Here is a 23442-nt window from a genome sequence, read left to right on the forward strand (position 1 = left end):
TCGGTTCGGAGGGTGGCAAGGCAAGGGCGGGAGGCGGGGTCACCGATCCTGGGCACGTTTACTCCGAAAGGTGTGCTGATTCAGTGTCAAATGAAGTTTATTTCACTCCAACATTCTGTGCCCTAATCTTATTCAGACAATGCTAATGCAAGATTTCTTTCCCAGTCGGCTCAGCATTCAATATTTCGTATTTTTCCAACCAGGACCATCAGCTGTGTCATCTCAAAGGCGGTAAACGAAAAGGAAAACCCTGGACGGATAAATCCAGTGAAAGGAGACTTTGGTGTGTGGTGCTCATCTTGCTTCAGGCCAAGGAAGCTGGCGTTTGTCCACAGACAGCTTTCCGGGTCATGTAGCCAGCATGACTAAACCGCTTCTGGCGCAACAGAACACCGTGACGGAAGTCATAGCGCACAGAAACGCTGTTTACCTTCCTACCACAGCGGTACCTATTTATCTACTTGCACTGGTGTGCTTTCGAACTATAGTGGTACCTCGGGTTGCAGACGCTTCAGGTTACAGACTCCGCTAACCCAGAAATAGTACCTTGGCTTAAGAACTTTGCTTCAGGATGAGATCTGAAATTGTGCAGCGGCAGCAGCAGGAGGCCCCATTAGCTAAAGTGGTGCTTCAGGTTAAGAACAGTTTCAGGTTAAGAACGGACCTCCAGAACGAATTAAGTTCTTAACCCGAGGTGCCACTGTACTAGGTTGGCAGAAGCTGAGACAGAGCAACAGCAGCTCACCACTGTCTCGAGGATTCAAACTGCGGACCTTCTGATCTGATCGGCAAGCCCAAGAGGCTCTGTGCTTTAGACCACAGCGCCACCTGCTCCCTCTCTCAAAACAGCAGTCTTCAACAGGGTTGTTGAGGAGCACTGCACACATTATCAACTTAGTTAGTTACAGAAGTTGCATACGCACACCCCAACACACACTCTGCTGGCTTAATTCTGATTTTGAAGATAATGAATGTGCTGGTGGTACTCAGCAGGATTAAGAGAAAAGATGCCTGAATCAAAAAGCCTAGTAAAGTTAACGCAGAACCTGGCTAGAATGTGAAGACAAGTATCCAATACATATCAGCTTAACATTAGAAGCTTTGAAAGAAATCTGTTTACCTTCCTGCTAGAACTAGATTCTACATTCCCCTAATATGGAAATTAGGCTGTGAAATGAACAGAAGATACATTCAATGTTTCCCATGCTTCAGGTAGTTCTGACACTGACATTACTGGACAACAGGTTTTGTTCATAAACTGCAGTCCAAACTCATGGAGAGAGTTCATGTAAGGTTTTTAAACTAAAGATGAACAAGGCTGAAGGGTTTCCATTAACATAACCCTTAGGAGCAGCATATCAAGGTCAGGGGCTGCTACCATGCCTTTCAAAAGCATTTTAAAGCTAGTTTTTGGAAGTCTTGTTTCCATGTAAAGAAGTCTTGTGTTTCAAAATAACTAAAGGCTACACAAATACATGTACAGCATCCACTTTGTAAGGTGTGTGTAAGTTTGAACCACAGCTGTACTCTATTAATTATGCAACAACAGACCTCCATCTTTGGTGTATTCTAAATGGAAAGGTAGATTTAGAAACCTCTGCACACCTTCCATAATTGATGTGGTCCATGTATATTTTGTTATTGGGATATATGCACTCAAGTAAAAGTATCTTGAAAAAAGTGGCCCTAAATTCCACCAGATTCAACTTGTTCAAAAGAACACGATTTATTGGAAAAGTACAAAGGAAAAAAAATCATCATTTTTACAGACTGGTATGATTTCATGTTTTATATGAATCCATTCGCATATTTGTTTTCAAGTAATACCTTAAAAGCAAAAACAAAAAATCAACGCAGACAGCTTTATGTAACTAATGGTGCAGAAGTTTTAAAAACAATGACTGTGCATTAAGTTTGGCAAGCTAATTTCCTCCTGTTAATAAATCAAGTAAATTGTGTAGCGCAAAACAGTGTTGCCTTAATTTTATGGAAATGGTAAAGCTAGATGCATTCTCAAAAGCAATGCTTACCCTCAGGGCCAAATCCCATTATCCATACTTATGCAATGGTTTTTAGAGAGATCAACAAAACATGAAGCATGCAAGTAAGATAAATGGGATTCAGCTTCTATAACTAGCCAAGCATCTAAAGCTCACTGTTGTAAACAAACATTATCAAAATCCAAGTGTTCTTCTTTGTAATGTATTCCTTTGTCGTACCATATATTTGCATACAGTTATCTATCATTCAGTAGCTAAGGATGACACTTCAAGATGGTGCAATAATATAATTAATTTTGAAAACATTATCAAAAGAAATTAACAATAGGTTTTGCAATATTTTTCTTGGTATACCTGGCAAATGCCTATGGTTTAAGCAGAGTATACAGTCTGAACACTGTAAACATCCCAAGACCATAGCCATAAGATACACATGTAAACATAATATATGCTTAAAGCACCATTTACAAAATAAAAATAAAAATGTTAAAACAGTTTTTTGTAATACAGAATGCCAAATGTGGTCATCCTCCCGTAGTACTCTTGTATACCTCAACTAACAGAATAAAAAAAATAGCTCTAAGTTTGCTCCCCCATTTTCCTCAGTAACAGACACGACGATAGAAAAAAAACTGTAAGGTGCATGAACAAAGGCCATTCATGAAAAGCGGCAAAAATCTTACAGGTAGAGGACATTCATTAACATCTGATAGAGCACACACCCACACACATTCATTTATGAATATCCATTCTTAACACATAGGTAACCATGCAGGGTTCATTTCAGAAGCAGGTATACAGGTGGCACTGAAGTCATGGCATTAAAATGTTTCCTTATCTTCTTTACTCCTAAAAAAAGAAGCCTGGAATTCTGGGGAGGCCTTAGCTTAGTGGCAGAGTACATGCTTTGCATGCAGAAAGCCCCAGGTTTAACCCCAGGTTTCTTCAGTTAAAAGAAACTCAGGTAGCAGGGATGGAAAAGACCTCTGCTTGAGACCTTGAAGAACCCACTGCCAGTCAGAGGGGATGGTAACTGGACTAAATAGACCAATGGTTTAACTCAATGTAAGGCAGTTTCTTTTGCTTATCCAGTCTAACACTTGTATAGAAACACAGGAACGGGGAGAAAGGATAAAACGAGGGATCAGAAAACAATTCCCATGCAACAGAATAGGAATTAAAGCAACAGGTTCTGAAATATGCTCCACAACTTGTTACTTCAGCTATTCAACCAAAGTTCAGGGAATGAGAGTGCTAAAACAGTGCATTGAGGGCAGAACTGCCCAAAATTTAGCAGAAAGAGTATAACAAATGAAAACGTTCCCTTTCCTCCTCCAAAAAAAGGAAAAATATTTACAGTTGGAAAAGATGCAAGATGGGCTTGTTAGTTTGTATCTCTTGCAGTCCTTAAAACAATCAAAATTCAGTTCTGGAACCAGACCTTTTTTGCATCTTTTCTTAAACTGGTAAAATAACTTTATTTAATTTCGTCTATTAAAATAGTTTGCGTAAGAAGGACTGAGAATACAAGCCAACTTTCCTTTTTTTAAAAACTGTGTAACAGAAATATCTTTCAGAAGTGAAAGGCAAATTATATTCATATAGGCTTAAAATATCCAAAATACAGAGGAGGTGTTTGGAATGCCTTAAGGCATGTACGTGAGCTGATGAAGCTGCAGGTGTCACCCAATGCTGGCTAGCATCCCAATAGAAAAGCCTCAGGACTGGACCTCTGTGTAACTGGGTACAGTTGATTTTGCTGTACAGAAACCCGCAAGAATATGCCATCACAACTGAACAGGGCTCCTACCCCATACAACTATTTGCAGGAATCACTAACTTACCCTGAACATCTATGGATCAGGAAGGTGAGTTGAGATTTTACAACAAACTGATAATCCTTTTGCTCACGTGCAGCAAATCTACAATCCTGATTAGAACTAGTGGCATGGGGAACTAAAACCTTGAGGTGAGAAGACTTTATTTTTATTATATGCAATTGCCTTTTAATTCTGATCCTCAGCCCCATAGGTTTTAGGGCTATATCCTGCTTTGGTACATCAGTGAAATGAACCCTACCTTTATACCACCCGCATAGGATTAATACAGGATTTAGTGTTTCGATAAAATAAAACTAGGAATTTTTGTCATTTCTTTTCTTCTGCGTTCAAGCTGTTTCTAACAGTTTCCAAGGACATATTCATAGCTGCCTGAAGCATATCCTCTTCACTCATATCACCTCCTGGCAAAATAGAAGATAAAATGCATTAGATTCTAAAATACAGTGGTACCTTGGGTTACATACGCTTCAGGTTACAGACTCTACTAACCCAGGAATAGTACCCCGGGTTAAGAACTTTGCTTCAGGATGAGAACAGAAATCGTGCTCCGGCGGCGCAGGAGCAGCAGGAGACCCCATTAGCTAAAGTGGTGCTTCAGGTTAAGAACAGTTTCAGGTTAAGAACGGACCTCCGGAACGAATTAAGTACTTAACCTGAGGTACCACTGTACAGCTCTAAAAAGGGGAAATGTATATGTCATTTCTCTTTTTAGATTTTACTGACTTTATTATACCTTTTCCCTGATAAAATGCTCAGATCTTAATAGCAGTTGAGTGTTTTTTTTTTATTTTTCAGCATGCACCCATCTGCTAGAGGGTGGGGGTGGAAGAGTTATCCTGGCTACTGAGCATGTAACAAGAAGATCAATAACGACTTGCACTTGTCTTGATCCAACAAATAGAACATGGAGAATTCCAAGAAAGGAGCCTTTCAAAATAGTGCTCCCTATCAGTTTCTTCCCTTGTAATGTGGCATGAAGAAAGAAATCAGACTTGCTTGCTCTGGAGATTAAACAGCATGTATGGCTGGGGTACTCTGGGCCCTCACTGGCGACAGTAAACTGTAAGCAACCCCATTATGTTTTATGGCTGCAAACCTGCCCTCCCCCCCAAAAAAAGTAAGAGGAGAAACTAGTTATCCAAAGTGCCAACTAGTAATCAATGCATGTCAGAACTGAAGAGCTTGTCAATGTAGTTCTAACAATTTGTATTGTTTTCTTTGTTACACTGCTCTTAAATGATGGCTTCTTTCGGTAACTACAGTCATACCTCGGAAGTGGAACGCCTTACGAATCAAAATGTTTTGGCTCCAGAACGCCGCAAATCCGGAAGTGAGTGTTCCAGTTTACGAAGGCGGCTTATGCGGGTTCCAAATCGGAAGCCGCACCTTGGTTGGCGAACGTTTTGGAAGTTGAATGGACTCCCGGGACGGATTCCCTTCGACATCCGTGGTACAACCATATATATCTCTAAGATTTCAAACACTTTGAATAGTATTTTGTTTACATATCAATAGTTGTCTTCTACAGTTTTGATTCTCTCTAGCTTGTTCCTGAAGAACTTCAGATCTGAAATGTGTTGAGCTAAAGCAAATATTCATTGTTGGCACTTCTGATAAGTAGTTTCTCCTTTTTTTTTTTTTTTAATAGGTGCATCTGCAGTCACGGCTAATGATGAGTTAGTCATTGCTCCAGATTGCCTCTTGATTGACTGAAACACAAGGCTAGGCAGTTAGTAGAAAATACACAAACGTGCACCATATCATTCATTCACTTGCTAAACTATACAGATACCCATACCAAATCTTCCCAAGTCAAGACTGAAATGATGACCCACCAAGTTAGAAAGAAAGGATTATTATTATTATACCCCACCCATCTGGCCACTCTGGGCGCTTCCCAGCAGAATAGTAAAAACACGATAAAACATCAAACATTAAAAACTTCCCTAAACAGGTCTGCCTTCAGATGTCTTCTAAAAGTCAGATAATTGTTTTTTCCTTGACATCTGAAAACATCATGTAGAAAACAGTAGGCAGAACAATAAGGTAACACATATATGGTAATATGATAGAAGGAAAGTAATACCTGGATCAGTGACCAGTGCATTTGAATTTGTAACTGGTGCATCATGGAAACCTGGGTTCTGAACTTGCTGATGCAACTGCTGCTGTCTAGAACAGTCAATAATAGTTTTAAAAGTGGAATCTAAATATGCAGTTTTAATTTTGACTAAACAAGTTCTGTGATGTTGTAAAGTAAGGGTAAATATTCATTCACATACATACCAGTTTAAATAACACTCACAGCAAGATCTGCCCTTGGCAATGTTATAAAGATCTGCTACCCGCGTTGTTCATTGCCTTCCCATCTTGGCTTTAAGAGTTTCATTCAATGCTGCTGTTGCCTGAGTGGAACAGATTTCCCATTCGCAGACCTCTGCTTGTGCAACAGGACATCTTCTTCCCATCCTCCCCCTGTTCACCCCGCCTCCAAATCTGCCCCAGGGCTTTGGGGGGCCTTTTGGAACTGCTTGTGTGACATCAGATACAAATCCTTAGTTTGCTTCATTTTCCTTTTCAGTAATGGAACAGTATTTGTGTTAAGATTGTAAAGTACTGACCTAACAAGAGTGATGAGCTGTAGCAGTGCTTTTCTTTTGATAGTCAATTATATACATTTTTAAAAGAAATATCTACCCAATTCTAAAATATTTATTAGGCAGGATGGAAAAACCTAGCCCAATCCTGTGCCACAACCAAGAATAAAATGAATTAAAAGCAACACACTGTTATTTTTGCTGCAGCAGACAAACACAGCTACCCACCTGAATGTTTTTACAAAGTAATTGAGACATCTACAGAATTGAAGTAGCATTTACTAGACAACCACTGATGTGAAAATAGTCTTGAATAAATTAACTGATCTTAAATCAATCAGATGTGATGAGGCCCAGGAGAGGGAGTTACAAATACCAGTAAAACACTGGTATTACTTAATGCAATGGCCAAGTAATGAAATACTTCTGGGACTGCAAGAACAAATCCCACTTTGCAGTGTCTACATTACTTTTCAAAATAGGCCTGTCTTCTCCGCCGCAGCTCTTCTGAGGTAAGAGATTCAGAGTGGCTTGTTGCAGATGAATGTGGGACGTTTTGTGTGCAAGAATCTGGGAAACCACTTCTAAGGCCACCTCCTAAAATTAAAACATGCACATACACCATTACTGGGATAGAGCAGATTAAATTTAAAAGGATTTTAATTTTCTATTCTTCTATTTACAGTTTTTCAGTGGTTTATAATCCAAATTCCTGCTAAAAAAATTAGCAGTATAAAAAAATAAAAACCACCACCAATCACCCACTGAAAGTCTTCAGGGAATAAAAAGGTCTTGCCTGTTGATTAAATTATTTTGAAAAGGATGGTGACAGCTGAGCCTACAGGGAGGGGGCATTCCAGGGGCGGCAAACTAAAAGAGCATTTTACCTTGCATACTAAGTTGAATGGCCCTTCGGAGATCTGCTTCTTCATCCTCCATATCTATTTCCTGTCTGCTGAGAGCAAGTGCTTTTTGGAAATTCTCTTCATCTTCATCTAACATGCCTGTACCATCGAAGGGAGGATTAACATCTACAGCTGGTTCGAGGTCTGTTTTTTGTACCCTGCAAGGATTAGAAAGTTAAAAATGGCTTTACTCTAACGTCAATGATTTCAAGTTCTACCACATTTTCAAAGAAGTGGGAAAAATATATATGATCTCTTTTAAAAAAAGATTCAAACTTATCGATTCCCCCCCCCCCATAGCACATACAACAGTAGAAAGAGTAGAAAACAACATAAAGAATCTGATGGTGCTGATGGAGCTACTTTGAACAAAAGAATGCTAAGTATCAAAATAACTCTCAAGCTGCATTCCCAGCTCTAGCTCGGAACATAACAATAGAGGATAACAGAGAATGCAGTATTCTTCACATCAATAATTCTGGAAGAGGGAGGCACTCCCTCCACCAAGTTAGGCAGTGTTGCTACACACCTATTAAACTGCACTACACTTTGGTTAACTGAGTTAGGTTTTCTCCATCATAGTGAGAGCATTCATTTCTTTATGAGTCACAACTGACTGCATTTATGTAGTTAAAGACAAGTGTTGTTTTGCCATTCTGGAAACCTGCTAAACAGGTAAGCAGAGCTCAAAATGCTTTGCTGACTTAAGATATGGAATATGGTTAGTATGAATCTAATAACTGAGGATGCCTTTCAACAGAGGTGTGGCAGGAGGAAAGATGGTGAATATTATCATGGGTGGGCTCTTTGGAACAGCCCTCTTTGCTTGGAATCCTTGGTAGATTTGCATTCAAATGGATAGCTATAAACCTAGGGAAGCATGCTCTTTAGAGTTTCTATATAAATGAAGTTTCCCTCACCCCCAGCAATGCACTATACAGACATAATGTAAAACTTGTAATTCCAAATTTGATATATAGGCAACCCCCGATTTGCATGGGGGTTGTGTTCTGTGTCATAGCACACTTCCATGTAATTGAAAAAGCCTGCAAACACCCCATTCTGCCCCCACTACCTACTCTGCCCCCATTCCACCTTCTTAGGGGCATCTTTTATTACGTTTCTGGGTTACTTCTGGGTTTGGTGCGATGCGCATATACATGGTCAGACACATATTGAACACACGTCAATGGGGGCTGCCTATACCTTTTATTGTTCTTATACAACCTTCCCACTGATAAGGTGGCATAGGGAAATATATGTCCTACTTAGTATTGTGTGGAGGACAACAGCCATGAAGTTGGAAGAAGTGGCAAGTGAACACTCAGGGACAAAGAAGCTAAGAGTTCATCTCTAGCCTACACAAAAGAGTTTTGCAGATAAAAGCAGGCAGAGAGAAAGATGTTCCGAATTACTCTCGCTCCTGCTACGAAAGGGTAGTTGTTATCTCTTACTGTATTTCCTTGCTTACTTTCAGAGTTCAATGTTACTCACAGCCAACGCTCAACACTGATTAAAATACAAGTTTTTATTTACCTTACCTCTGATCTCTTGATTGCAGTGTCTCTTCCCCAATCAATTTTGGCCGCTGCATCTGCTGCACCCGAACCATTTGCAGTAACTGGTCAGCCTCACAATCTGGAAGGTCACCCTTTACCACAAATATTGAATAGCCTGAAGAAAGTAAAAGCAAGTAGCCAAAATATGAGAGACCATAACTTATCAAGAAACATTACAAAGGGAAAAAAAAGAGGAGGGGGAATAGGGAAGAGAATAAAACTGTCATTTGCCAGTATTTTGCATTCTGTCTTCCCTTCATTATAACTAGTACACTTAGTGGATGTCATTGTTTTATTCATAAAATTGAGGAAGACAGACTTCTTGCATGAACATCATTGGTTGGCCTTTGAATTTTACTCTTGCTTTCAAATAACAGGGCTCAATATTTCAAAGTTAGCATTACCTTCCTGTTGTAACTGGGCCAGGAAAAGTGCAAGATAAGTATCAGATATTAGTTCTGGACCCGTCAAGAGAGAATTCAAGTTGAACCACTGTAATTTTAGAAAAAAGATTTCAAATAAAAGTAGTTAACATGTGATTTAGTCCATTTATTTTTGTACATGGCAAACGCCTGCCTGCTCTATATGTAATTGCTATGAGTACACGTAACTTTCAAGCATGAGTGAATGAACTGAGTACTGCTTATTGCCTGCTTCATCTGAAATTTCAGTAGGGCTGCCACTATAGCCTAATAAAGAAGCTGAAAATTAATTATCTGAATAAAGCTAAACTGACGCTTGCAAATAACTTCTGAATTGGTCAAATCTCCAGTCGCCTCCAAAGTTTATGGGTGACCTGCAGTGGGAGCTTTAGCATTTAGTTGGGGGGCAGATCTAGGCTGGGCTCAAAGGAAGTGCCAGCCATGCATGGGAGAGAACTGTGCACAATGCTGTTTCTGGTGCAGAAGTTTCTAAGGCCAGAGAGAAACGACGTTAACAATTAGCAACCACTGCATCAGAAATACAGTGGTAACTCGGGTTACAAGCACCTTGGGTTACAAACAATTCAGGTTATAGACTCCGCTAACCTGGAAGTAGTACCTCGGGTTAAGAACGGTTTCAGGTTAAGAGCGGACCTCCAAAACAAATTAAGTTTGTAATCAGAGGTACCACTGTACCATACAACAACTCTGGTTGCTTCGGTCTAGGAACACTGATCAATCTGTAGGTTAGGGGACTAATGTACTGAATAGACAACCAACAGAGAAATCAGCTGCAATGCTTTAATATCACAGAGGTGTCAGCTTTACTGAATAGATTTTGGGGGCATTCAGCCTTAGTGCCAAAAACTGGTTTTGAATTGGAAGAATGAGCAGGTAGAAGCACAGAGATCAGAAACTATCAATCACGGCGTGCCATTTTGTTTGAACCCATCAAACCATTAGCAAATCTTTGGTCAGTCAGAAATCCGAATCAAATATTGCTAAACCTGATATGCAAGCAAAGACGAAGCATGAGAGCCTGAGGCTTGGTCCTGCTTCTTCTCTTAACATCAAACCACGACTTTGCTTTACTTCTAAAGCACCATATCAAGATGTTTTCCTGGTAATAGTCCTCTCTGCATATCTTATTCAAATATTTTGGCTTAGAGCAGTGTGAGAAAAGAAGGTTTGAAGTGTTGTTATTTATAGGGGCTAATATTGCCTTGTGTGTTATATACATAATTTCTTAACAGCCTATAAAAAGGCAGAGAAAACTGGACACCAGTCACAAAATAGCATCTACGAAAGCTGTGGGATTTGTGTATTTCCAAGGTATAACCTATTAGCAATTAATTTAACATTAAATTTCATTGCCACAACTAAACGTTCAACCTAGAACATCCTTTGACTGAACTGATACAGGGTGCATTTTTACATCTCCAATACTCTTTACGTTCCGGAAACTGTCATGCCTCATTCTTTGAAATGCTCCATCTCCTAGCTTGGGCACAGTTCACCATACATTTTCGAGTTTTGATTACGTCAGCCAAAGCGCTCATGCGATCTGTCAAGGATGCTTTAGCTGAGATTCCTGCACTGCAGGGGTTACAACTAGATGACACTTTGGTGTGTCTTCCAACTCTGCAATTCTGATTCTATGTAGCATGATTTGGCTGTTCACCTAGACCTCAGAAGAAATGAGCAGCACAACAGGCACCTACCAACTAGAGTAGGAGATGTCAACAGGTGACTAAAAGTGTTGTAGGAGTTCATTTTTAGCAACCCCAACACTGTGTTCTGGCACTTTTGAACTGATTGCTCCCCTCATTTGTTCATCTTGCCTTTTTTGTCTGACAGACTGAAGACAGGGCGTTTCTTGGTGTACAGCACCTGCCATCAAATTTTTAACTGATGGGAAACCATTTTATGAAAAGCAGGATACAGTTTTACATAAATGCCCAACTAAACGTGCAGTCTTTGTTCATTTATTGAAGGCAGTCCAAATATCTCATGCTTCTGCTGAGAAAGACCTGTGTTCATGAACACTCAAGGTATAAAAATTTGTAAACCCCCCCCCCCAAAAAAAATTGATGTTCTCACCACAGAGAACACATTATGACTGTAACTGCCTCGTGGAATGTAGCTGCCACAACTATTTGGAGCATCTTATTTTATATAACTCGTGACGTGGAGCATGAGCAACAGCTCTTCAACATGCCAGATTATCTTATTTTTATTCTCTCTTATTTTAAAGTGGCAAATACTAGCCCCATCTCCTCACAGGATAAGGTGTTTGTTTTTTAAAAAATGTAGGTCGTTTAATTTATTTATTTTAAAACTCTATCTCATTTCATTTAGTTCTTTGCATGCTTTCTTAAAGAAATCAACAATACAATCATCTCCCCACTCCTCCCAGTATTGGAAGATGCCGCCATGCAACTGATTTGAAAGGAGACTTAAAGAACTGTGGCCCAAAGGCTGGAACATTGTTGGGATGCTGCCCTTCATATTATGCACATTTATGCCAAACTACATGGTTGTTCTGTGATGCAAGTAAACAGCTGTGAATGTTATTCAACTACAGTCTTAGGCTGTCAAATACGCAATTATAATACTTGGCCCTAAAAGCAACATTCTTCTGACACCCAAGCTTGATGCTATTTTTTAAACAAGAAAAAAATAGAATGTCACCTGTTTTCCTAATTTTCGAACTGTAAACCAGTGTTCCTTATAGTTACAAATAAAAGATCTTTCATTTCTAAAAGAAGAAAAACACAATGTATGCAAAGAATTAATAGAGCTCGTATTTTAAAGGGGGTTTTTTTTGCTATCATTGGTGTCATTTTGCTATCATTTTAAGCATTTTATTAAATTCAGCTACAATTTCAATCAGATATTTGATCATTTAAATATTTTGATGGTTCAGAGAATTGAGATAGCACTCTTTTGATGATATTTTTGTATATATAAAGCATATATATTAATAGACACACACCATGATGTCATAAAGCAGATATGATGCCACGTACCATTCAAAGTCAGCATTCTGTGATGCCACAGATACTGAGATGTCATGAAGGCTCAGAGGACAAATGGACATGTAAGGCCTCAATAATATGAAAAAGAAAATGCTGAGGGGATAAAACCAGAACTTGATATACTAATTTTCAAAAGGAACTCTGAGGAAAATGATAGGGTTTCTTTTTCTTGCATTTTTTTTTTTTTTTTTTTGGTATAATGGAAGCAGGGAGCTAAAAAGAAATTCTTACATAGGGTCGATCCCGAGCCTCTGATACTCTGGGCTGTTGAAGAGGATTAGTTCTAAACCCCAAACTTTCAAGGCATTGCTTATAACCTGTCAAAAAACAGCACTTTTCATGAGACAAACCAGTCAGTTATAAAATCTAAGCAATGCAACCATTTTAGCCACTATAAAAACAAATATATTGTTTTCACAAAGCTGGGAATGGAAAAAAATTAAGATTTATTAAAAGGAAACCACTGGGGTGAGAAAATTCAAAAGTCAACCTTCATGAATCTACATTCAGCAGACCACATATATAACACATTTAAGGGTGAATAACGAATACACAATTTGACGAGGAAATTCTCAAAAGGCATAACACTCCTGAACCGGTGTTATAAACAGCTATACAATTGTCACTTTGTTTTGTTTTGCACTTCATTTATGCCGAATGCCTGAACTGGATGTTGGCAAGCTATTGAGAGGCAATTTGCCTAATTCAGGAAGCTCCATAACTACAATAGATTTCACTCTGTCCTAGCATGCTCTAAGATACAAAACAAAAACCACCCATGTTCTAAGCAGGTCAGGATATTTGCACAAGACGTATACTATCCAGAATTACTATTGAGACCTTCCCAAAATACTTTCTGCACGTTTTTGAAGAATGTCAAATACATCCGATTTTACATTTTCAGTTCAAAATACAGTTTTTGGCACACACTTTTTAAAGCTATTTAGGAAAAAGGCAGCTGGGAAATCACAGAGACAATTCACCTCAGACACCCTGTACAAGAAATGGAATACCATTTAAAGCAAAGTGGAATTGTAAGTTGCAAGTGGCAATTGTAAGTCTGCCAGTTTCAAGGATTTCTTTCTTCTTCTTTTTAACACTGGTGTTTTCTGTAGCATACATGTGAAGTGTGGAGCTCTCACACAGTCATGTACACGGATCTGAAGCTCCTGGCCCTAGTTATTCACTCAATATTTTCTTGGCACTAGTTACTTACTAAATATATAGTCCATCTTTTAGTCTGAGATACCCATGAAACAGCTTACAATGCAAACAAGAGAATTGTTTCTTCAGTGTGTGTGTGTGTATCAACACAGCTTTCACATTTTGCTTGCCAGATTCAGGAAACATCAGTATGAACACTAAAATTGTTACAGACAGGCCTGGCACAACATGGAGCTGCAATTATCACTTTCTTGCTGCACCGTTCAGAAAAACGAAGAAATATTTCCATTAAATATAAGCCTTAGAGGACCCATGGGCTGATCTATTTCCCAAGAGCACAAATTGAAGGGAATTATATCGCCAAACAAAATGAAATTGTATAACTGCATATTTCAATTGTGTAATAAAAGAATCATTCACCACTTTAATGCTTTTGCCACTTTGGAAGATACATGTAAACCACAAACCCCAAGTATGTAGAAGACTTCTGATTTAAAGGAAACGTCTATAAAAGCTATAAGGCTGCCTAAATGTTACTGAAAAATTAGTGGCATATAAAGATCAAAATTATCTGTAGGGTTGCAGCCACAGGGATCTGAACTGTCTCCTAAACAGGCTCAAAAATGTGAACATAGATTGAACTCTCAATAAAACACACTTCATTTTAAAAATGTAAACATTTTACTTTTTTTAAGAACGGAGACTACAAGGAGAATGCTTACTTGAATAGAGAAGAAGCCACTGTCATCCATGTTTCCAGAAGGCTGCTGTTCAAAAACAAATGGAAAAGGGGGAAGGGGGAAAGTGATTAATCCATATTACTAGAAAGGCTTCTGGGGGGGAAAGAGAAGCTGAGAATGAGTTATGCCCATTCTTCACAATTTATTCATGCTTAAACATATTTTTAGCAAACCACAAACCACCCCAGGCAAATAAAATAGGTACCCAGGAAATATATTTGGTAGACCCATCCCATTTTAAGCATATTAAATTTGCATAAAACAAGCTGGTGAATTACTGCCAGGTCATCTGAAGAGTTATAAAGGCTGTTACCTGTAAAAATGTTTGATACTCTTCACTAGAAAGTCCTCCTTCTGCCATCCTTATTCGCTCTTCTTCATCCAGTTGCTGTGCAATAGAAGACAGTTCTACAGGACTGAAATATTCCCCTTGTAGTAAGTTATTCAAGCAATGCTGGGCACACAGGGAGCCTTCTTGCTAACAAATGGAAATGTAAGAAAAGAAAAGAACGCCACAATGAACATTACAATGTTTTGCCATGGTTTCATTGTTCAAATGCTGGGGTTTTTTAAGGACGTGTTTATTGAGCTTTCAAAAACAACATTCAAACAAGATAAATAATAAAGACACAAAGAACTATGGTTGTGTGGAGTATGCTATTGCAATGGGAATAAAATTAACAGAAGGCTCCGTACACTTTTGAGGACATCATAATAAGATAGATTCTAAGAAAGGGCATTTGGAAAGTAAGAGTCACATACCAATAAGGTAGTCTCACCACACAGAGGCATATGTCATGGGCGGAAGGGTCTATGAACGTGCTATTTTTATTTATATAGTGTATGAACAGAGACTATACAACATCAAAATGGTATTGCTTTGTGACCCCTTTTAGAACCCCTGCGATGGGTTAATGCTCACACAAGGCCATGCCTCACATCCTCTTAAACCATTCATTTCTTGAGGGACCGCACCTGATGCAGACTTCCAATGTTTGGTGATTTTGAGTCTAGCTGCTAGCTTTGCTAACTCCTTCCAGTGGCCAGGAGAGCTAATGTTGGTTCCAGGATTAGAGACTGGTTTTTTTATTGAAGAAAGATTGGTGAATATGGGCTGCCAATAAGCACACTGACCCTTTAAATTGCCCTGAGGACAGTAAACACATGTACTCAAATGAGGTTTGGGCCTGAATGCCTTCCCCCCTGTACAGTACAGACCTCATGAAAGATCTAATTTGGGTTATCTTAAACCAACTATGCCTTATGTTGGAAGGTACTGAGAGGTATTAACTCAAGTTACACCTAAGGAATTGAGAATTTCCCATTAATAATCAGCATCAACTGCTTTAGCTGGAATGTTGTGTTCTTAAAAGACTTCTGTGTTTTGCCACTTTGAGAAATGCTCTCCGTCTCTTGACAGTGAAATGGACAGGTCTATAGACATGAAATTGAACAGACTGTTTCTTCAAGAGCTTTTAAGTCACTTCCATTTTTATTATAGAAGCATTATCCAGCAACTGAAGTCCATGCAAAGGTACATGTCACAAAAATTGTGCAACAGCAGAAGCCCAGTCCCAATCACTTGAGCTTTTTTGAATTGCCTCTTTAGGACTTTCTTCTCTTGGCCAATCAATCCCACATATTTACTGTGCAGCTGCTAGCAAACTAGGCCACGCATATTGTTGCACATATTGGATTCTGTGTCAAAATACGCACATTAATACAGTTGTGTTACAGTGGTAAACAATAATAAAGTTTACCACTGCTCCAAATGAAGAGAAAATGGACAGGAAAAGCTATTGAAAAAAGTATTTTTAATAATTTGGTCTCCTATTAGGCAGACTGAGGTACAACTCCATCAAGGGCTACTGCCTAATGTCAGCAGGCACGTGAATAGCAGTTAACATTGTCAGGCACACATCTATTCCTAAATATATGGCATTGGAATTTTCTCCCTTCTTCAATGTGGTTGTCATACTTGATTGAACTTCCCAATGCCAATTATGCTAATGGTCACAGAACAGAAAAATATTTAAGTCTTTGGGTCAGCAAACCTTTGAGTCATATTTACAACTGAAGACTGAAGGGTCAGCAACATTACCTCTATCCACACAAGAAATACTTTCAGCCAGCCCAAATCCATTTGCAGCTCCTTCTTGTCCCTGCCTCTGCAGGGAAAAACCTGCCATGTGGACCATCAGGTGCCAGAAGGGACTGCTATACAGTGGATGCTTGGATTGCGAACATGATCCGTGTGGGATGCACGTTTGCAACCCACAGCCGTGCGTCTGCGCACGTGCGGGTTGCGATTCAGCGCTTCTGCGCAAAGTGTAATTTAGCACTTCTGCGCATGAGTGACCGCCGAAACCCAGAAGAAACCCGCTCCAGTACTTCCGGGTTATGGCAGTCCGTAACCCCCAAAAAACGCAACCTGAAGCATCTGTAACCCGAGATATGACTATACTCAAGTATCCTTCCACCATCTTTTGTCGCATCTTTTTAATGGCTTGCAACTGTTGCAAGCTACTTTGACTAAATAGTGGGATGTAGTTAAATTAGTTGCTTGCTTTCTAACCCAATCCTCCTCAGCAGGAAACGCAACAGAAGCTTTAACACAATCACTCAAATATTCCAGGGATTGCAATGCTTCAGTCACTTTTGTTGCTCACAACAGAAAACTGAAAAAAGAAATACAGTGGTACCTCGGTTTAAGGGACGCGGGTGGCGTTGTGGTCTAAACCATTGAGCCTAGGGCTTGCCGATCAGAAGGTCGGTGGTTCGAATCCCCATGACGGGGTGAGCTGCCATTGCTCAGTCCCTGCTCCTGCCAACCTAGCAGTTCAAAAGCACGTCAAAGTGCAAGTAGATAGATAGGTACCACTCCGGCGGGAAAGTAAACAGCGTTTCTGTGTGCTTCTCTGGTTTCGCCAGAAGCAGCTTAGTCATGCTGGCCACATGACCTGGAAAAACTGCCTGCGGACAAACATCGGCTCCCTCGGCCAGTAAAGCGAGATGAGCGCCGCAACCCCAGAGTCGTTTGCAACTGGACTTAACCGTCAGGAGTCCTTTACCTTTTCACCTCGGTTTAAGAACAGCCCTGTTTACGAACTATTTGGTATATGAACTCTGCAAAGCTGGAAGTAGTCTTCTTGTTAGCCAACTTTACCTCGGTCAACGAATGGAAGCCGAACCGTGGAAGGGTACTGGTGGTGGGAAGCCTCATTAGGGAAAGAGCGCCTCGGTTTAAGAACGGACTTCCGGAACGGATTAAGTTCGTAAACTGAGGTACCACTGTAATCATAATCACCTCCCGTACTAAGACTGCAATCATATGCACATCTACAAGCATGACTAACCATGGTTGGGCTTACTTCAGGCTAAACATGTATCGGACTGCACTGCAAGTGTGACCATAAACAGAGGCTCTCTAAGAGTTCCAAGCAGCTCGCCACCATGCACAAACTACTACACAGGCAAACAGAGGGATTTATATAATGAGGACAGAGAACTTCTTGTGGTTCACAGCTGAAGAAGGTATTAAAGGGCCTGTTTCCACATTTATTCACCTGCATGGGAGAAAGTGGATAAAAGGCATAATTCTGGGGATGGGAGAACAGTCCTTGGCTCAGGGCTATACTAAGGGACAAACAGGAAGCCAGTGGTGACTTGACTGAATCCTTCAGGCATCAATTGTGCAATCATACTATTGAGTTCAGAATGAAGTAGCAAACACTTCCCAACTTCAAGAAAAGTGTTGATGGCAGAACATTTTCATTCAGCCTGTATGTAGAGCTGCTTTGCAAAACAACGACAATGTCACATTCCAGCTTAGAAGTTGAGGAAATAGGGTGTGCACAATGTTTTGTCAGAAAGAATGTGTGTAGGATGATGTATCTTTGAGACATATAATTATATTTGTGCCTTTATGCAATCATAACTGATTTAGCTAAAAGGCTTCTATATCCCTGTGTCTTCTTACTTCAGAAAATAGAACATGAGCTCTGCATTTAAATTTCTGAAAACATTTCATACAAAGTTTTTTCTTTTCATAGAAATGGAATCCTTTTTTGAAGAACTGTTTATCATTAAAGTGGAGCTCAAGTTTGCTTCTCACGCTGTCAAGCTGGACCAATGCTCTGGAGCTGCTTTTTGGAAGGCATAAGAGACAACAGCTGTAGAAGGGGATACTGAGTAACCTCATTGTGTACAGAAGTGTTTTCCACATATGTTTGCTATAATCTATTAAATTGTACCCAAAACCTTGGAGGGGGAGTTAATTTATAAGAATATTAATAAAGTTTAAGACCTGGAAGGAATATCAAGAGGAATCTAGTCCAGTTTCCACTTAATGGGGTGTCACACAGAGTGTTTGACTAGAAAAATATATTTCTTTTAAATGTGTCTCAGTCCTGAAAAAAGACACAACATTTCAGTCTGAACTACCTTACGAGTTGTTGTAAGTGATCAAATTAGTTAGCCCATGAATGGTACAATGAGCTCCTTGGAGCAAGGACAGGATATGAATGTGGTAAATTATTTCCAGTCAATTAACACAAGCAATACAATATACTTATGAAGCTAATCAACTTATGTTGTACCAGAAGTGAAATGCAGGCGTGACCAGGATATATCACACTTGCTTGTAAGTTGATAAGGTGACTGCACCTTGGAGGCAAGCATGTTTGCCTTATCACTAGTAGATATCATGAAAAAATGAAAGATGAAAAAAGTTGTGCCAAAAGCAAAGAAAGTCATGTCATGTGCAACACTATTATAAAGTATTTTAAAAAATCACATGTTTTCAAAATAGCAAGCTGGTCATATGTTTAGGACAGGAAAAAAATATTTAATACTGTACAAGTAAAGTAGCTAAGGCACAGCAAAGATACATTATACAGATGTCAGTGGAGTGGACAATGTTTTGAACTAAGCAGCGCCCTTCCAACTAGGATTGTGACTCACCCTTAACCTTCAAGCCGAATCACCACTTCCCTATTTTGTACTCCTTGCCACTAGCAGCAGGGTTAGTTGTCCCGCATATGCCCCACCAGGAAGGAATAAGAAGAAAAACACTCCTCTGTGCCACCCATCTTACAATTACATGAACATGCTTTAATAGGAGATTAGCCACTTCCAATGATCATTGGTATCCTGTCAGTAGAAAAAGGCGGAGGACAAGAGTTTACTTTGTTATTTTTTTAAGACTTTCGAGATCACCCTTCCTCTAACAAATACCAGGGCTGGGTACAATATACAAGGGTGATCTTGAAAATCTCTCTCTCTCTCTCTAAACATCCCCACCTTTCAAGCAATAGGACACAACGATAGTATAGAAATATAGAGTGGCTGGGGAAACCCAGCCATATGGGTGGGGTATAAATAAAATTTATTATTATTATTATTATTATTATTATTATTACTATTACTAAGAGCAGAGACCATAAAAGCAATTAGAATGGATTCATACCCTCCAACATTTTTCCGATGGAAATAAAGACGTCCCATTCCATGATGACAGTTTCACTATTTACACCCCACACATCTGACTGGGTTGCCCCAGCCACTCTGGACAGCTTCCAACAGATATAAAAACATAATTAAACTTATTTTTTTAAAAAAACCCAATTCCCTATACAAGATTGCCTCCAGACGGCTCGGGGGGGTGGTGGGTCAGATAACTCCATACCTCCAAAATTTCTCCAAAGAAAATAGGGACATTCCGCCATACCCTCCAACATTTCTCCGATGAAAATAGGGACGCCCTAAGGAAAAGCGGGACATTCGGGGATCAAATCAGAAACCACGATGGCTTCTGTAAATCTGGGACTGGGTGTCCCTGGGAAATAGGGATCCTTGGAGGGTCTGTGGATTAGGGAACCCTAAAAGACGCCTGCTTCTTGGGAGAAAAGCAATGACAAACCTAGACAGCATCTTAAAAAGCAGACACATCACCTTGCCAACAAGCTATGGTTTTCCCAGAAGTGATGTATGGAAGTGAGAGCTGGACCATAAAGAAGTCTGATCTCCGAAGAATGGATGCTTTTGAATTATGGTGCTGGAGGAGACTCATGAGAGTCCCATGGACTGCAAGAAGAACAAACCTATCCATTCTTAAGAAACTCAGCCCTGAGTGCTCACTGGGAGGACAGATCCTGAAGCTGAGGCTCCAATACTTTGGCCACCTCATGAGAAGAGAAGACTCCCTGGAAAAGACCCTGATGCTGGGAAAGATGGAGGGCACAAGGAGAAGGGGACAACAGAGGGCGAGATGGTTGGACAGTGTTCTCGAAGCTACCAGCATGAGTTTGACCAAACTGCGGGAGGAAGTGGAATACAGGAGTGCCTGGCGTGCTCTGGTCCATGGGGTCAAGAAGAGTCGGACACGACTAAACAACAACAACTGCTTAACCTGCCCCCCCCCCAAGTGCCACTGAAGCGTCCCAAAACGAGGGCCCCCTTCGCCCCTCACACAACCGAAGGTCCATAAACTTGTGTCCAGGGGGAGAGGCTTCCCGAGGCGGCTTCCAATGCAGCCCCTGGAGCGGCCAGGAGGACGGCAAGCGCCGAAGCCACGCGGCTTCCCCCTCGAGCCTCCCCTCTCTTCGCAGGCAGGCCGCTCCCTCAGGAAAGCCTCCCCCGCTTCCCCCACAGCTCCTCCCCGCCGCCGCCACTCTCGCTCCGCTTACCCTCTCGTGGAAGATGGCCTCCATGTTTATTTGTCTCCCACCACCACCACGGCCGCTGCCGCCGCCGCCAGAGGCAGCCTCCACACCACATGACCTCCGCCCAGCCAATCCAAGCTCCGCCCCGTGACCCGCTGCAGCCAATCGCCGTGGCTACCGCTCCCCCCTCCCCTCGGATAGGCTGGGCTTCGCTCTCCCCCACGCCGCCACCTATCTCTATGAACGCAACAATCGCCCCAAAGAGGCACGCGAGGGGCAGAGAACGCTCGCGGCTACCCCGGGCAGCCTTCACTTCCGGTTCCGATTGAAAGGGGAGAGGGGAACAGAAAAGTTCTGTGGGAGAGAAGCGTGTAGAAGAGAGGTTCCCTTTCGACGCCGTGCTTTGAAATAACCCTGACGTGCCCCTCAGGAAATTGATCTTGCTCAGTCGATGGGTCAGCGCCATCATAGTAGAAGTGTGCATGCACACGAAAGCTTATACCCAGAACGAACTTAGTTGGTCTCTAAGGTGCTACTTGACAATTTTTATATTTATTTCGATCATAGTACAGAGTAATAGTTCGAGTGGGGTGGAGAGAGCCTTGAGTTCCTGAGTCTTATCCTTTATATAATTTATTTTTTAACCCTAATTAGACTCACACCAGCTGCTGCCCTTTTCATATCTATCCACTATTTTCCTCCTTCCTTGACAGCTGTACAGCTCCTTTTCGGCTTTTCAAAAACAAAAACCCAGTGATGGGAGTTGTAGTACAGCAAAACCTAGGAGGCAACAGGTTCCCCACACCTTCAGTAGACAGGCTGGAAAAGATAGTACATATCCTTAAAATAAGGGCTCTATTGCAGAGATGTTTGAGAGAAAAGTAACAGGTTGAAGCCTTAGATGTGTGTTTCATAATTGTACCTGCCACTGCTACATCACAGGTTTTGAGCAAGGGCCTATCAAAAGTTTATTTTAAAAAATTGGAGCTCTCTGCAAGTATTAATGAATTATGTATTAATCCATAGAAGTCAGGATCCTTATGAGGATTGATGAGAAGTGATTTGCAGGATGGGGTGGGCACTTTATGACATATGGTTACATTGTTATTAACTGTACGTTAGCCTCATTGAATAGTTATTGGTCAATTACAAATTTTCTTTATTGCCTCATGCTATCAGTTCAGGCTGGGTCTATACTGATCCAAAAAACGCTAAGAAAAATACTGTATAGCTCCCAGCGCAATTTTCCATTGACTGCTGTACAGCACCCCCTGGTGTCACATTTTTATAACACATTATAACTCACCAGTATAGATTACACTGGTGCCTCGCAAGACGAAATTAATTCGTTCCGCGAGTCTCTTCGTCTAGCTTTTTTTCGTCTTGCGAAGCAACCCTATTAGCGGCTTAGCGGCATTAGCGGTTTAGCGGCTATTAAAGGTTTAAGGGATTAGCGGATTAGCTGCTAAAAGGCTATTAGCGGCTTAGCGGTTTAGAAAAAGGGGTTGGGGAGCGGGAAAAAATCTCAAGACTCGCAATACATTTTCGTCTTGCGAAGCAAGCCCATAGGGAAATTCGTCCTGTGAAGCGCATTGAAAAATGGAAAACCCTTTCGTCTAGCGGGTTTTCCGTCTTGCGAGGCATTCGTCTTGCGGGGCACCACTGTAGTCCTGTCTTTTTTAAAGATTGTGTGTTATTGCAACAGAGTCCGAGCATTTTTGGTATTTTTATCCTTCAAAAACTGCTGCCATCTTTGCACATGTTGCAAGAAGTTATTTTTGCTGCAGCCCTATAGGGCTTCAAGGGCTCCGCCATTACGGTGAACTGCCCAACTCTTTGCAATGAAACAGGAAGGCTGTTTTCCCTTAGTAGAGAGTGGGTTTTTGTGCTGAACCAATGGTCACAGACACATGACAAAGTGTTATATGTTATATGATGGCCAGGGTATGATTAGTTTCACCCAGCGGTATATTGAGTGAAACCGCCACTGCTCAGTGTCTCTTTGCCACCAGTGCCCGGCTGCCGTTTGTTTTTCCTTTAGTGCGCAAAGCACTGGTGGCAGGAGGCACTCAGAAGTGGTGACAGGTTCATTCATGATATACCACTGGGTGAAGCCACCATTGTGGTCTGGCACTCATACCGGTCCAGGCAATGTATTGATACATCGCCCAGGCCTAACCAGCTATTTTCAGTGTCAGGTAAAAACTTCTCTTTTTCCAGGCTTTTGATAGATTATGATGATGATGTTTTGCTGTTACCTTTCTGCTGCTCTTGGGAGAGGAGCAGGAGAGAGGATATTATTTCCTGTATTTTTAATGGACTGCGTATGTTTTCATGTGAACATATCAACATTACAATGTATTTTTATTTATGCTGCAAGTCATTTTGAAACTTCTGTGAAACAACTAACAAGTCAAATAATAATACTTTGAACATGACTTTGTTGGTCATGACCCATTTTTTAAAACTCAAAATGTCTGTTTAAGCGGAATGTTAAGACATTTTTTGTTTTAA

At 40.7% G+C, this 23442-nt stretch overlaps 1 protein-coding gene across 7 annotated transcripts; it reads right to left on the bottom strand.

Moving 5' to 3' along the window:
* Positions 1-1701: 1701 nt before the first annotated feature.
* On the bottom strand, positions 1702-21084 carry ATXN3 (ataxin 3). 7 transcript variants are annotated; one of them, XR_014510742.1, is made up of 11 exons: positions 20953-21084; positions 14580-14744; positions 14249-14290; positions 12594-12679; positions 12016-12082; positions 9307-9394; positions 8885-9017; positions 7326-7501; positions 6128-7035; positions 5928-6013; positions 1702-4242 (listed from the first exon to the last, which is right to left on the bottom strand). XR_014510742.1 is itself a non-coding variant. In XM_083438951.1 (11 exons), exons 1-11 carry the CDS (start codon positions 20974-20976, stop codon positions 4148-4150), a joined length of 1089 nt encoding a protein of 362 aa, XP_083295077.1. In that variant the 5' UTR covers positions 20977-21084; the 3' UTR covers positions 1702-4147. The 7 variants fall into 7 exon arrangements, 4 of the variants coding, with proteins under 4 accessions (XP_083295077.1, XP_083295076.1, XP_083295075.1 ...); XR_014510743.1 differs by having other exon boundaries at positions 14249-14293; XR_014510744.1 differs by having other exon boundaries at positions 14249-14293; positions 14580-14740; positions 20953-21062.
* Positions 21085-23442: the final 2358 nt, after the last annotated feature.

This window comes from Podarcis tiliguerta, assembly GCF_965153285.1.
Source record: "Podarcis tiliguerta genome assembly, chromosome: 1".
NCBI classification, from domain to species: domain Eukaryota; kingdom Metazoa; phylum Chordata; class Lepidosauria; order Squamata; family Lacertidae; genus Podarcis; species Podarcis tiliguerta.